A 13155-nucleotide genomic window follows, 5' to 3' on the forward strand; every position below is an offset into this window, starting at 1 on the left:
AATGGGCGTGACATATTTTGATCTCCAGCACGCCTCCTCTAAATTCCCGCCGTAGTGTTCGCTGCGTCCGCCATTGGTCGGCTTAATCATCGCCGAGGCAGACAGTGCAGTCTTTTTCAGAAAGCTATAGGATCAAACCCACCCCCCTCCCTCGCTCTGCGTCTTCAGGGTCACGGTCCCCCTCGGACCGGGGCCCTTTGAGCCCGACGAAAAGGATCATGTCATGAATGGAGCTTGATTTAGTTTTAACAGGGTGTTGTGTCCGTCCTTTAAGTGGTAAATGAATAAACATTAGCCTCGAAAGGCCTGCGGGGAAGGAGAATGGAGAGCGAGGCCTCTGAATGCGGAGAAGGTGGAGAAGGGGTGTGAGAGAGCAAATAGAAAGGAGGGGGTTTCCCGCTTCCCTCCGCAGGAACCCAAAGCAGTTAATTGGAACGTTTGTTTGTTACTCACGTCCTTTGACGAGATGGGAGCGAAGATCTAAGTATGTCACATGCTGACTTCCCAGAGAGGGGAAATTAAAGGCATGTGTGAAGACTGTTTGCTTATGGTGCACTTCTGACTAAATATTTTATCGTTTTTGAAACCGTGAAATAACACAATATGGAAGAACAGGAATTATGACAAAAAGTGTTAGGAGGTGCAGTATTGAAGGAGTTTATCGTGTGCTAGACACGTTCGCTTTTTTCCTTCAATAGCTTGTCCATTTCATCTATTAAAAAAAAAAAGTTCATTTTTTTTCCTTTTTAAATGTATGTTAATGCACATGCATACTTGACATTTTTCAACAATTAATTTCAAGCATTTAAGTATAAACCTAACTAAAACGTTACGATCCTGAGAAACCAATTTAGTCAAGGGTCTTCGACTTTCATTTCAAAAAACACATTTACAAGAATAATTACATGCAACAAATTATAAAATGCTCAAATAAATAAAATTAAGAAGTCTCTTATGCTCATTAAGGCCGTTTATTTGATCAGAAATACAGTAAAAAGTGTCAAATTGTGAAATAATTTTTCTGCCATTTTCTGTTTTAATACATTTTAAAATGTCATTTATTCCTGTGATGCAAAGCTGAATTTCCAGCATCATTACTCCAGTCTTCAGTGTCACGTGATCCTTCAGAAATCATGATAATATGCTGATTTGCTGTGCAAGAAACTGCATCATATTTAAGAGGAAACTGCACTAAAATCTGTACTCTTAACTGGATTCACCTGTGCCATTCATCTGCCCTTTGACCCCCAACATCCAGTTATCTGTTTGGTGTTTAACAGGACAGACCTCTGACATCAACCAATCGACCCCAGACAAGCAAATGTCACGACCTTTCACCCCACCATGAGTCTACAAGGGACAACCAAGATAAGATAACCACTAGACAAAAACGACTGGAATGCTCAAGAAAATCCAAATGTTAAGTTTACACCGCAGTCTGGGTGAACGGGGGAGAGAAAGAAAAAAAAAACCTTTCTGTAGCGCTCACAAAACTGAAAAAAGGATTTGTTTTAAGAGCAGTGGAGAAGCTTTATTTTTAAATCTACTGATTTGTGCTATTTATAAAAATAAAATAGCAATTGAACAATGTAACAATCACTTCAATAATTTAATCTGGAATTAGACAGTAGTCAAAAGTTGAATAATCAATCTTACAATAAAGAGAACACACAAAAGACAAAACAAGTTAAATGTGTACGTTACATTAGAGAAAGGAAACGGTGTAGGAATATTAACATACTGATATTGCACATTGTTGCTGTCATTTTGGCCAAATCTGTGAAAATATTAAGAAAATGACAAATGTTTGATTTAGAGATGTTCTGCACACATGCTGATTGACATGGACATGCAAATAGAAAAATATATAAGTGAAAGGTTATAGAATTCAGCTTTTAAAAATGTGGATGCAATGTGCGGACTCTCCCCTACAAAATTACAACAAACTATTTCTAATCTTATTAAACAAAAATCACATTATAACGATCAAATAATGTTTGGATAACAAATGTTTAAATTAACACCTGTAAAATTAATTCCATTAAAAATGTAACAGCTTGGCGGTTTAGAGGTTGTGGGTTTTTAGTCACATTTTCTCTGAACATTCAAAGGAAATCAGGACTCATTTTTGTTAAAAAGAATAAACTGATCTTTTTTTCTACTTTATAAATTCTGACATGCAAATATAGTGGAGATATTTAAAATAGTCGCATCTCAACCTGGATAAATAAATGTATTCAGTGGATCATCAAAATATGTGTGATATGCGCTTCGTGGCAAGCAAAAGAAATGTCCCTTTGTTTGTCATTTTGGCGTGTGGTGAGTATGGTTATCTTCAGGGAGAACGGCAGGAAAGCAGATGTTTTCTCAGTGACACAGATTCACATCACTGCGGATCTGATTCCATGCGTTAACGCTGCTCCACGAAGTTGGTCTCTCTCCTGAATGAGAAACCATGCGTTACTTTCAGCTTTCGGTTCAACTTTGCTGCTCCTAAACTGAACGCGCTCATCAAGCGCCACCTTGTGGTGGAGAGAGGAAATCAACTCCTAATGTCACATGACCTGAGATAGTGGAGAAATACTACCCAATTCTTTACCACTATTGCCCTACAATTACACACGGAGAGGTTTCTAGGCAGTTTTCAACTTTCTTTTAAGCTTCTTTATTTTTTATATTTTCTGTGAAGCCACATATTAATTTAAATAATAAAAAGAAGAATTTATATATTCATTTTCTTCTGGTTATACATATCATTATTTTTCAATTGTCTGTGAAGCGATAAAATAAATTGTCATCATCATTATTATATGAATTTTTATATGTTCTATGAAGCAATACAATTATATTATTAATTTACTTTTGATTTCCGTTTTTATATTGTCTGTAAATTATAAAATATATTTGAATTACTACACTGTAAAAAAAATTCCATAATGTACGGCAGCTCTGGTTGCCGGAATTTTACCGTAAAAAATACGGTAGCAACGTTTTAAGTTTTACAGTTTTAACTTAAATACCGTAATTTAATTAACTGATGTTAATATACCAACCTATTGAAGTACTGAAATCTGTTTTGTACCTTTGTAATACACTGATAACCATTTACTTTTGATTTCCGTTTTTATATTGTCTGTAAATTATCAAATATATTTGAATTACTACACTGTAAAAAAAATTCCATAAATGTAAGGCAGCTCTGGTTGCCGGAATTTTACCGTAAAAAATACGGTAGCAACGTTTTAAGTTTTACAGTTTTAACTTAAATACCGTAATTTAATTAACTGATGTTAATATACCAACCTATTGAAGTACTGAAATCTGTTTTGTACCTTTGTAATACACTGATAACCACCAAATGCAGGAGGTGATGAGAAAGTCACCTGATGAACCAAAGCCCATCACAAGCAGCTTTTAAATATTAACATATATTGAAGGTGCACGGTGTCATTCACACAAACACTAAACACCATAGTGGTAACACACATGAAACTGAAATAATGCAATAAACATTAATTTAACAACATTAGACGTAACATGCAACCCTAATGTACAAAACTAATCAGAAAAAACTAAGAAACAGTTATTTCAACAAAAAAAAACATCAAATATGAAATGTAACGCATGGGAATTCTGGGAATGTTGATTTACGGTTATTCACTGTAAATTATACATCCCTCCCCACTTCTAAAAATGGTATACTACCGTAAAATTACATGTAATGTCCAATACAGTATATAGTAGAGGAACTTACCGTTAACCATTTAACAGGTTTTTACTGTAGCATTTTTACAGTCTTTTACCGTTAAATTCACGGTCATTTTTTACAGTGTACTACTACATTTACTATATAATTACAACATTTTTTGTTTTATTATGAATCACTGTGGATTTTCAGTTGTGTGGCTTTTATGCACGTCTAAAATGTTTATAATTAAGCTCTAAACAATTGTTAAATTTAAATGATTGCACTGTACAGATGTCTCCATGGACAAAAAAAAAAAAAAAAAAAACATCCCGAACTTGAAATGCTGCTCAATGGCCCATTAGTATTCTGAGCCCCATGTGCCCCCTTGTGGATATTTTTTTTTTGCCTCACCGGAAATGGTTCTTAATGAACAGCAGATATAATTTTCATAAACCAGAGATTAGGATGTCTAGAATTCACAAACAAGTCAATAACTGAGAAAACAGTAACAGGGTCTTTTTAAATGGTGGGGTCAGTGTTTTATTCCAGTACTCACATGTCTGCATGTTTGTTGGGGATCATGTGGTTGTTGTAGGCCAGGATGGGAGGAACACTTTCTTCATCCTCAGGAACCTGCAAATCAGAGAAATAAATTATGAATGCATGTATAAAAATAACATTATATTATTTTAAATTAAGTTATAGCTTTGATTGAGAAAAATCGGTAAAATGTTAAAAGAAAAAAAAAAACCTGTCTGACCTCCCAGTAGATCTCATCATCAAAGCAGTTCTCATCTGCAGGGTCGCCCCAGATGGGCAGCTTCAGAACCAGGCCTGTCGGTGTAACAATAGTTATGCCAACATGATAAATGTGACATTTCCATGACAAACTGAAATCCAATACACCTGGCCATTCACTGATGAAGATCAGGTGTATTTGTGTAAACCTGAACCATTAACGCAAAGCCATTCGTAGAGTGACTAGCAAATGTCATCCTACACTGTCCTCTTTAGTTTTCATGTTACAAACACACCTGTTCCACTGCATGGCAAACAGTCACAACAAAGCCCTTCAGATCCGCAAGCTTTTCTGAAGTATTGTATTGTGCACTGCTGCACACAACGAGAAGCCATCACAATATGCACTTAAACCGGATTTATATCAAAAGACTCTTACCAACAAATATGCCACCTCCGATTCCAAAACACAAAGCCACACACAGTCCAGCTGCCTGATATCCTCCCTGGATAGTGGGCACACGTTTCGCAAAAGGCCCAGTAAAGTCAAATGTATTTTCCAACCTGAAATGGACAAATGTAATTATTAGAGCGAGCTAAATAGTATTAATACCAATTAATATGAATAGTTCATCCAAAAATCAGAGATGCAAACAAGTAAGGAATTTCTTTTAAAGATATTTGCTTTGCATGCTCATTTGTAGTTCCCTTAAGGTTTTTTTTTTTTTTTAATTACCTTATATGTCCAAAACTGTAATTTTTAAACAATTTTAACATCTTTTTGCAACATTTTACAAAAATCAAGATTTCATATTTTTTGGTAAAAATCCCATGTTATAAAAGATGAAGTGCATTACTTCATCACTTTCTCAACAATGGATCCTCTGCAGCGAATGGGTGCCGTCAGAATGAGAGTCCAAACAGCTGATAAAAACATCACAATAATCCACAATCCAGTCCATCAATTACTGTCTTGTGAAGTGAAAACCATTGCTTCTGGCTATTTGTGATGTATTCATCAGCTGTTTGGACACTCATTCTGAAGGCACCCATTCACTGCAGAGGATCCATTGTTGAGAAAGTGATGAAGTAATGCTAAATTTCTCCAATTCTGTTCCCATGAAGAAACAAACTAATCTACATCTTGAATGGCCTGAAGGGGAGTACATTTTCAGCAAAGTTTCATTTTTGGATGAACTATTCCTTTAAACCGGTGTTATGTGAAATACAACACAATTATTTTTCTGTTCACTGACCCTAGATCTCCATAAACAGTGTTGGTGGCAGCAGCAGCTGAGATGGCACCCACAATTCCTCCAATGACCCCTGGCATAGCGTGCAGGTTATGGATGCCACAGGTGTCCTGAATCTTCAGTTTCTCTTCCAAGAACGGCTGAGGAGTAGAGACAAATGAGCCATTTATAACAAAAGACAATTGCTGGAAAGTTTTTACTGTGACAATGTTCTTGATCAAATGAATCGAGTTAAGGAAAAATATCTGGAATAACTCATCTGACAGGCGAGACTCACCGAGAAATAAATGTAACCCAGCGTAGATATGATGCCACAGAAGAAACCCACAATCAAAGAACCATATGGTGACAGCATAAACTCAGCTGCTGTTCCCACAGCAACTCCGCCTGCCAGCGTGGAATTCTGGATGTGAACCTGGAAGGGAGAAAAAAAAAAAAAACACCATTTGGGATTCATTCCATTTAAATTAAAAAAAAAAAAAACCCCTTTGGGGTTTCTTCCCTTTAAAATAAAAAAAAAAAAAACCCCTTTGGGGTTTCTTCCCTTTAAAATAAAAAAAAAAAAAACCCCTTTGGGGTTTCTTCCCTTTAAAATAAAAAAAAAAAAAACACACATGCATTTTCAAACAGCCTAAATGAGAAAGTGAACTGGTTGACCAATGAATTTCCATGACTTAAAAAAAAAAATTACAATAATAATACTTATTATTTAATAGGAGATCACCCACAGGAAAAAATAAAATAAAATAAATCTAGTCGCTAAATATTTAAAATGAGGTGTAACTAAAAATATCAATATAATTATTAATATATTTACAAGACATTACTACCATCACAAAATATTTGATTTCATTCATTTCAGTTTCAGTTTTCCAGGCCTGGAAATCACATTTTTAAAATACACTCATATTTTCAGGTTGTTCATGATCCTGTGAATAAAATAAATAAAATATAAAAAAATTAAATATAAAAAAAAGAAAAACAAGATCAAATAAAATTGTATGTGATCTTATCTTATAGAATCTTGTGATTAAGTGAATCTGGTCTGCCCAGAAAAAAAAACCAAAAACCAAAAACAAGGCAGATGCTTACCATGTCTAGTTTCCCTGTTTTCTCAAACAGGCTGGACATGGCGACTGTAGTGAGAACGGTGGAGGCCAAGGCCAGATATGTGTTGATGGCAGCTCTGTGCTGACCGTCTCCATGATCAGCAATGGCAGAGTTAAAACTTGGCCAGAACATCCACAGGAAGAGGGTGCCTGCACAGGACGCCAGAAAGTAATATGCAAACAGTATCTGAGCCTTCAATTACTTTTTGCATCAGTGTGTATTTGCCAAGCAAGCTTTTGCACAGAATGTCCAGCAGTCCAATAATAAAATATAATGCAAGCTCGGCCTAATATTTATAACAAGATCAATGGACTTACCAATCATGGCGAACATGTCCGATTGGTAGACAGACCCGTTCAAATGTTTGCTCCTATCCAAATTAGGCCGATACAAAACCCATGAAATGGACAGACCATAATAAGCTCCAAAAGTGTGGATCACCATGGAGCCGCCGGCATCTTTGGCCTAACAGGGATTGAATCATTGAACAAAAGGTTAGCATGAAGCCATTTGATGTCCTGTATTTAAACTAAAACACATAAGTTCATCTTTATGCTAGTGTACTGCTACATTCAGTATACTAACAGAATTAAAAGCTAAAACACTGCGGTTAAGAGATCAATGTACACTACAGTTTAAAAGTCTGGGGGCTTCGGGGCTTCTCATGCATTTGTGATCAAATTACAGTAATTTCTGAAAATATTACAATCAAAATTATTTTATGCAATATATTTATCATCATTGACAAAGCTGAATTTCCAAGCACCATTCCTCCAGTCTTCAGTGTCACATGATCCTTCAGAAATGATTCTAACATGCTATTTGATGCTGAAGAAACATTTCTTATTATCATCAATGTTGAAAACAGTTGTACAGCTTAATATTTGGGGAAACTATGATACATATTTTTCAAGACTGCTTGATGAAAAGAAAGTTTAAAAAAAAACAGCATTTGAAATATAAAACTTTTGTAATATTACATTACTGTCACTTTTGATCAATTTAATGCATCCTTGCTGAATAAATGAAAATACATTTGTACTGTAATCATTTTAATAATTAATAATTTTAGGTATTTATATTAAATACATATTGAAATAAAGTGTTTTAAAGAAATTTGGAATTTATATAAACATTTTATTTTTATTTATTATTTTAATACTTTTCAGGTAACTTTATAGAAGTTAACACTTCAAATTTCATGCTGTTTCCTAAAGACAAATGTGGTGACTGTAAATGCGTAAAATAGTATTATAAAACATTTTAACAACATCTTAAGTGCATGTTAACTTTGAAAGCTCTAAAAATACAAAGTAAAACGGCGATCAGACTCACATGCAGGACGTTCAGGATGATGTACTCTTCAACGGCGAACAGCGTGACACCAAACAGCGTCATCACCAACAGCTGAACAGGACTGACCTTCCCCAGAACAGCCCCGTAAGCGATCAGACACCCCGCCACACAGAAATCTGCATTGATCAAGCTGAACACAGAGGGAAATGTTTAAATCAAGCAATCACCAGTTAACATTTGCCCCCTTCGTTTCCCTGAATTAGTGTTTGCACACAAACTCCACTAAAGGGTTGGATGATAAAACATACAAAGTAGCAAACTGTATAAAAACTGCTGATTACAAAAGTTTTGCCTGCATTCTCATGGTAGGATCACTCACATTCCTGTTAGTCAGGCTGCTTTTCTAACTGCTGTTTACATGCTAAACAAATCCTTCATTCCCACAGAGAAGTGATAGCTGAGGTAAACAACAAACTGGTTTGTCTGTCTTCTGTCCTTCTAAGTGATCAACACTAGGTTCACATCCAAAAACGGCTTATTTTCTGCATTCAACCTCAAACAACTGAGCAAATCAGCCAATTCTGGTGGAAGGGATCATCTCTCAGTACTACTTTTGATCTGGTTTTAAATAAAACTGTGGCCCCTTTTTTTTGGCAACTGTAATCTCACAAATGAGAAGTTACCTACTTTTCTATACCGATCTTGATCTTTCCGTCGGTGTAGTCCAGAGAATGGAACCAGCCTTGCATCAGAAGAGCCCACTGGATGCCGAAAGCCGCAACCAGGAAGTTGAATCCCACGGCACCAAAGCTATAGCGCTTCAGGAAGGTCATGAGAAAGCCAAAGCCCACGAAGATCATGACATGAACATCCTGAAAACCTGCCGAAAGATGAAAAATATTACCAATTCAGTCAATCAAAACCATGGTGACGATCATAACAAATCAGTCGAATAGAAAGAGGTGTTATCAAGGATTCAAGCAAACAGTCAGAAGTGAAAAACCCATACTGGTTCAAAACCTAAATATTGGGTTTTGAATGCTTTGCGATGCCAAGAACCCCCAAATATGTGACACTGGACCACAAAACCAGTCATAAGGGTCAATTTTTCAAAATTGAGATGTATACTTCATCTGAAAGCTGAATAAATAAGCTTTCCATTGATGTATGGTTTGTTAGGATAGGACAATATTTGGCCGAGATACAACTATTTTAGAATCTGGAATCTGAGGGTGCAAAAATATCAATTGAGAAAATCGCCTTTAAAGTAGTCTAAATTAAGTTCTTAGCAATGCATATTACTAATCAACAATTAAAGTTGATATTTACAGTAGGAAATGTACAAAATATCTTCATGGAACATGATCTTTACTTGAGATCCTAATGATTTTTGGCATAAAAGAAAAATCGATAATTTTGACCCATACAATGTATTTTTGGCTATTGCTACAAATATACCCCAGCGACTTAAGACTGCTTTTGTGGTCCAGGGTCACATATGATGGTTCCCTTCTTACCATAAATCAAAGAGGCATCTATATTATACATATACAAGTACATATTTTTAGAAATATATAATATCATTTTTTTAATGTTTTTGAAAGAAGTCTCTTACACTCACCAAAGCTGCATTTCTTTGATTGAAAATACAGTAAAAACAGTAATATTGTGAAATATTATTTTAATAAAAAAAAAATTAAGAAAAACGGTTTTCTATGTATACATTTTTAAATTGTAATTTATTCCTGTCATTACTCCAGTCTCACATGATCTTACAGAAACATTCCAATTTTATTTATTTTTTTGAAAACAAGACATCTTTCGGGATTTAAAAAAAATAGCCATCTTCAATAACATAATTGTGAGTAGTATAAAAATCCATTTACACTGTGTGATAAAACTACTAATTATAACTTGAATCTAGATAGTTAATTAAATGAATATATATATATATATACACACATACATACTTTTTTTTATTATACTTAAGTTAACATCATAGAAAATAATACTTCACATCCATCTTTAGAAAGTAGAATGATTATTAACCAAATTTGGTGAACGTAAATGTACTTAAAATGTGACTTAGATATTTTATTAATATCTTAAGTGGACATTTTAACTTTGACAGCCTTAAATATGTAACATTTGTTTTTTTAATTCTCACATTTTTCGCAGACCCCCTTAGCACTCTCTTGCGGGTCCTGGACCCCATTTTTAAACCCCTGCATTAGACAAGAGAAACAATAGAACTTGAAATAAATTAATGACTCTGAATGTACATTTGCAGTCAATATCCAGTTGCATCACCATGACGAAGGACAAAAGTGTGTTTTAGCAAGTCACAAACTGTAATCTGAGCCATTTGGTGGCATAACTGAGGTCAAAGCAACAGTGAATTTGACTAAATTGTAGCAGAGCTGAAAAGTAACCACACGTCAATTTCCCAGAACAGGACAGGGTTGGGTTGGTTGTGGTCAAAATGTTCTAGGTTTTCTTCCACAATAGAAATCCACAACACCAACACAAGGACATCTAGATGCTGGCGACAACACAAAACTGCTAATGACAACAGACAGAGCCGTGCTTTCTGAACAAGCCCTTATTTACACAGAGAAACAGAGCCTGCTGGCCCTTGTTAGCATGAAAGCTCTTCGGCTGTCCTTTTGATCCAGCCTGGCATGATGGTTCACCTTGAAATCCTTCTCAACCGATGAGGCCCTTATTTACACAGAGAAACAGAGCCTGCTGGCCCTTGTTAGCATGAAAAGTCCTTTTGATCCAGCCTGGCATGATGGTTCACCTTGAAATCCTTCTCAACCGATGATGCAGGAGCTACAAAACTCCAGGTTTCAGGTGGGTGTCAAAACAATGAAATCTCCCGCAGTAACAACTGCCTGGATCAATTACAAGTCTTACTAAGGGACTGCATTTATACAACAAGAACATTTTCTGTGGCAAGTAACTCGAGTTAATTGGGATATAGCAGGTGTGATACATTTGTTTTCAGGCACATTAAGTGGTATCAAATCTCACACCACTAACAAACACTGGTTTTGAGTTATATGAAGCATATCATCCATCACTCTTGTGTTATACCACGCACTCCACACTGTCCTTGCTCTTTTCAGGGAATATTTTCATAATCGACAAGTCTGGTCTACAGTTGGATTGAAAGATGAGCTCCTCTAACAGGCTTCTGCAGTGGTAGTCACTCCTCAACCATGACAAAATGCATTCAGTGACATCTGATCTGTCTGCAAACAATAGTTTGTGTCCGACTTCATACACCACATGTCATCCAACACTTGCAACATCGATAGTTGTAGAACAGAGGATAGACTGAGCAGAAGATTGAAGATCTACAGTATATATGACTGAGGAATTCAACCACACCTTCGAAGATTCAAAAGACGACAATGGATACTGATCTTTACATAGTCAATGAGTAAATAAACCCCCTACCTCCCCCTGTGCCACCTGCTACAAAAGAACATTTGTGGTAAAATGACAGTCCCATGTGCATAAGAAGGTATGCAGGTTCTCAAATATATGACAGCAGGAGAAAAGCTCACAGATGTAGCAACTGAGATATAGAGAGAGATATAATATATATACACACACACACAATGCAAGTTGTAAGTTATTGTAAATAGTTGTATAATATATATATATATTTTTTTTTTTCTAGACCATTTAATAATTATGAAATCTTTAAATAGACAATAAATAGACAGATTGACACATAATACAAAATAATATTAATAAAATATATTATTATTATAATAATGTAAAAATAATAATTTATATAATTTTATAAAAATAATTTACATATATAATAGTTTAATATTTTTATATATATATAAATAAATAATACAAATTATTTCTTTACATATTTTATATACAATATAAAACATTTAATATTTAAAATAAAACAAATATTTTAAAATTAATGTGCATAATTATGGATCTGAATATATATATTATATATAAAAAAATTAAAATAATCTGAAAAAAGAAAGCAGAATAATTTTTATTAATAATAAGATAATTATTTATCTTATTATTAATGTTTCCTAGAACATGCAAATACTAATTACAAAATCTGTATTAATAATAAAAATATCCATATGGAATAATAAATGTAATTGGCACTAATTAAAATAAGAAAACAGAATTGTGCACCTACTTGGATATCTGAAGTAATAGTCATTCTCGATATCACTTGTGATATTCTTTTCCTTTCTGTAGTCAACCCAGTGAGTGTCTGACTCTTCATTATACCGCACAAACACCCCAAAAAGAATGATCATAGACAACTGCCAGACGAAGCACACGGCAGGTAAACTCCACTTGATGTTAGTATTCTTCGGCCGGTCGCAGATGTTCCTAATGCCGTCCATGCAGCCGCCCATGTCTGCAGGCTGAAGAGCAGTCTGGTGATGTCGCGCACTAGTGTCACTTTTAAACACAGCGGGAGCGCGGAGGTGTGTCCGTATCTCCATTCCTCGTCCTGCCCTCAGAAAAGAAGAAAAACATTTGCGAGAAATGTCTAAGGATGACTGATTGCTACAAGTCACGCCACATGTTGCTAATTGGTGGCGCTTTGGATTTTAAAGCACCTGTGTGTTGTTGTCGGAATATCTGGATTCAGTTCAGTTCAGATAGTTCAGAATACAACTTTTCATTTAGAGTAAATCTCTTCAGTCGAAACTGGGGTTTTCAGCCATTGCAAGTCGGATCATTCGTCTTTAAATGCCACCAAGATGTCGTAATTTAACGGCTGCGTTCTAAATGAACAGCTAGCGTACTACTTCCAAGAACACTATACACTTAGGTGTCAAATGACGTTTTAAAGGCATTGTTTTATTCATTAGATTTTGTTCAGACACACATTCAGATATTTAAACACATTTATTAAAGCTAAATGTTAAAAATTGCCCAGACAAATAGGCAGTGCCGGCCCGTAGGGTTGTGGGGCCCTAGGCAGGATAATGAAAATGGGCCCCACTAGTGTAAAAACTGTCATAGCAATTTAAGGAGTTAAGAGAAAGCATAAAATGACCATTT

At 35.2% G+C, this 13155-nt stretch overlaps 1 protein-coding gene across 2 annotated transcripts; it reads right to left on the reverse strand.

Moving 5' to 3' along the window:
• Positions 1 to 1607: 1607 nt before the first annotated feature.
• Positions 1608 to 12830, reverse strand: LOC107564607 (ammonium transporter Rh type C). 2 transcript variants are annotated; one of them, XM_016249729.1, is made up of 12 exons: positions 12708 to 12830; positions 12275 to 12598; positions 8773 to 8965; positions 8125 to 8275; positions 7107 to 7254; positions 6772 to 6938; positions 5957 to 6094; positions 5683 to 5819; positions 4866 to 4990; positions 4449 to 4522; positions 4245 to 4321; positions 1608 to 2441 (listed from the first exon to the last, which is right to left on the reverse strand). In XM_016249729.1, the coding sequence occupies exons 2-12, from the start codon at positions 12588 to 12590 to the stop codon at positions 2411 to 2413; spliced, it is 1557 nt and encodes a 518-aa protein (XP_016105215.1). In that variant the 5' UTR covers positions 12591 to 12598; positions 12708 to 12830; the 3' UTR covers positions 1608 to 2410. The 2 variants fall into 2 exon arrangements, with proteins under 2 accessions (XP_016105215.1, XP_016105214.1); XM_016249728.1 differs by lacking the exon at positions 12708 to 12830 and having other exon boundaries at positions 12275 to 12678.
• Positions 12831 to 13155: the final 325 nt, after the last annotated feature.

Source organism: Sinocyclocheilus grahami, unplaced genomic scaffold (genome assembly GCF_001515645.1).
Source record: "Sinocyclocheilus grahami isolate Dianchi unplaced genomic scaffold, SAMN03320097.WGS_v1.1 scaffold950.1, whole genome shotgun sequence".
In the NCBI taxonomy this organism is placed as follows: Eukaryota; Metazoa; Chordata; class Actinopteri; order Cypriniformes; family Cyprinidae; genus Sinocyclocheilus; species Sinocyclocheilus grahami.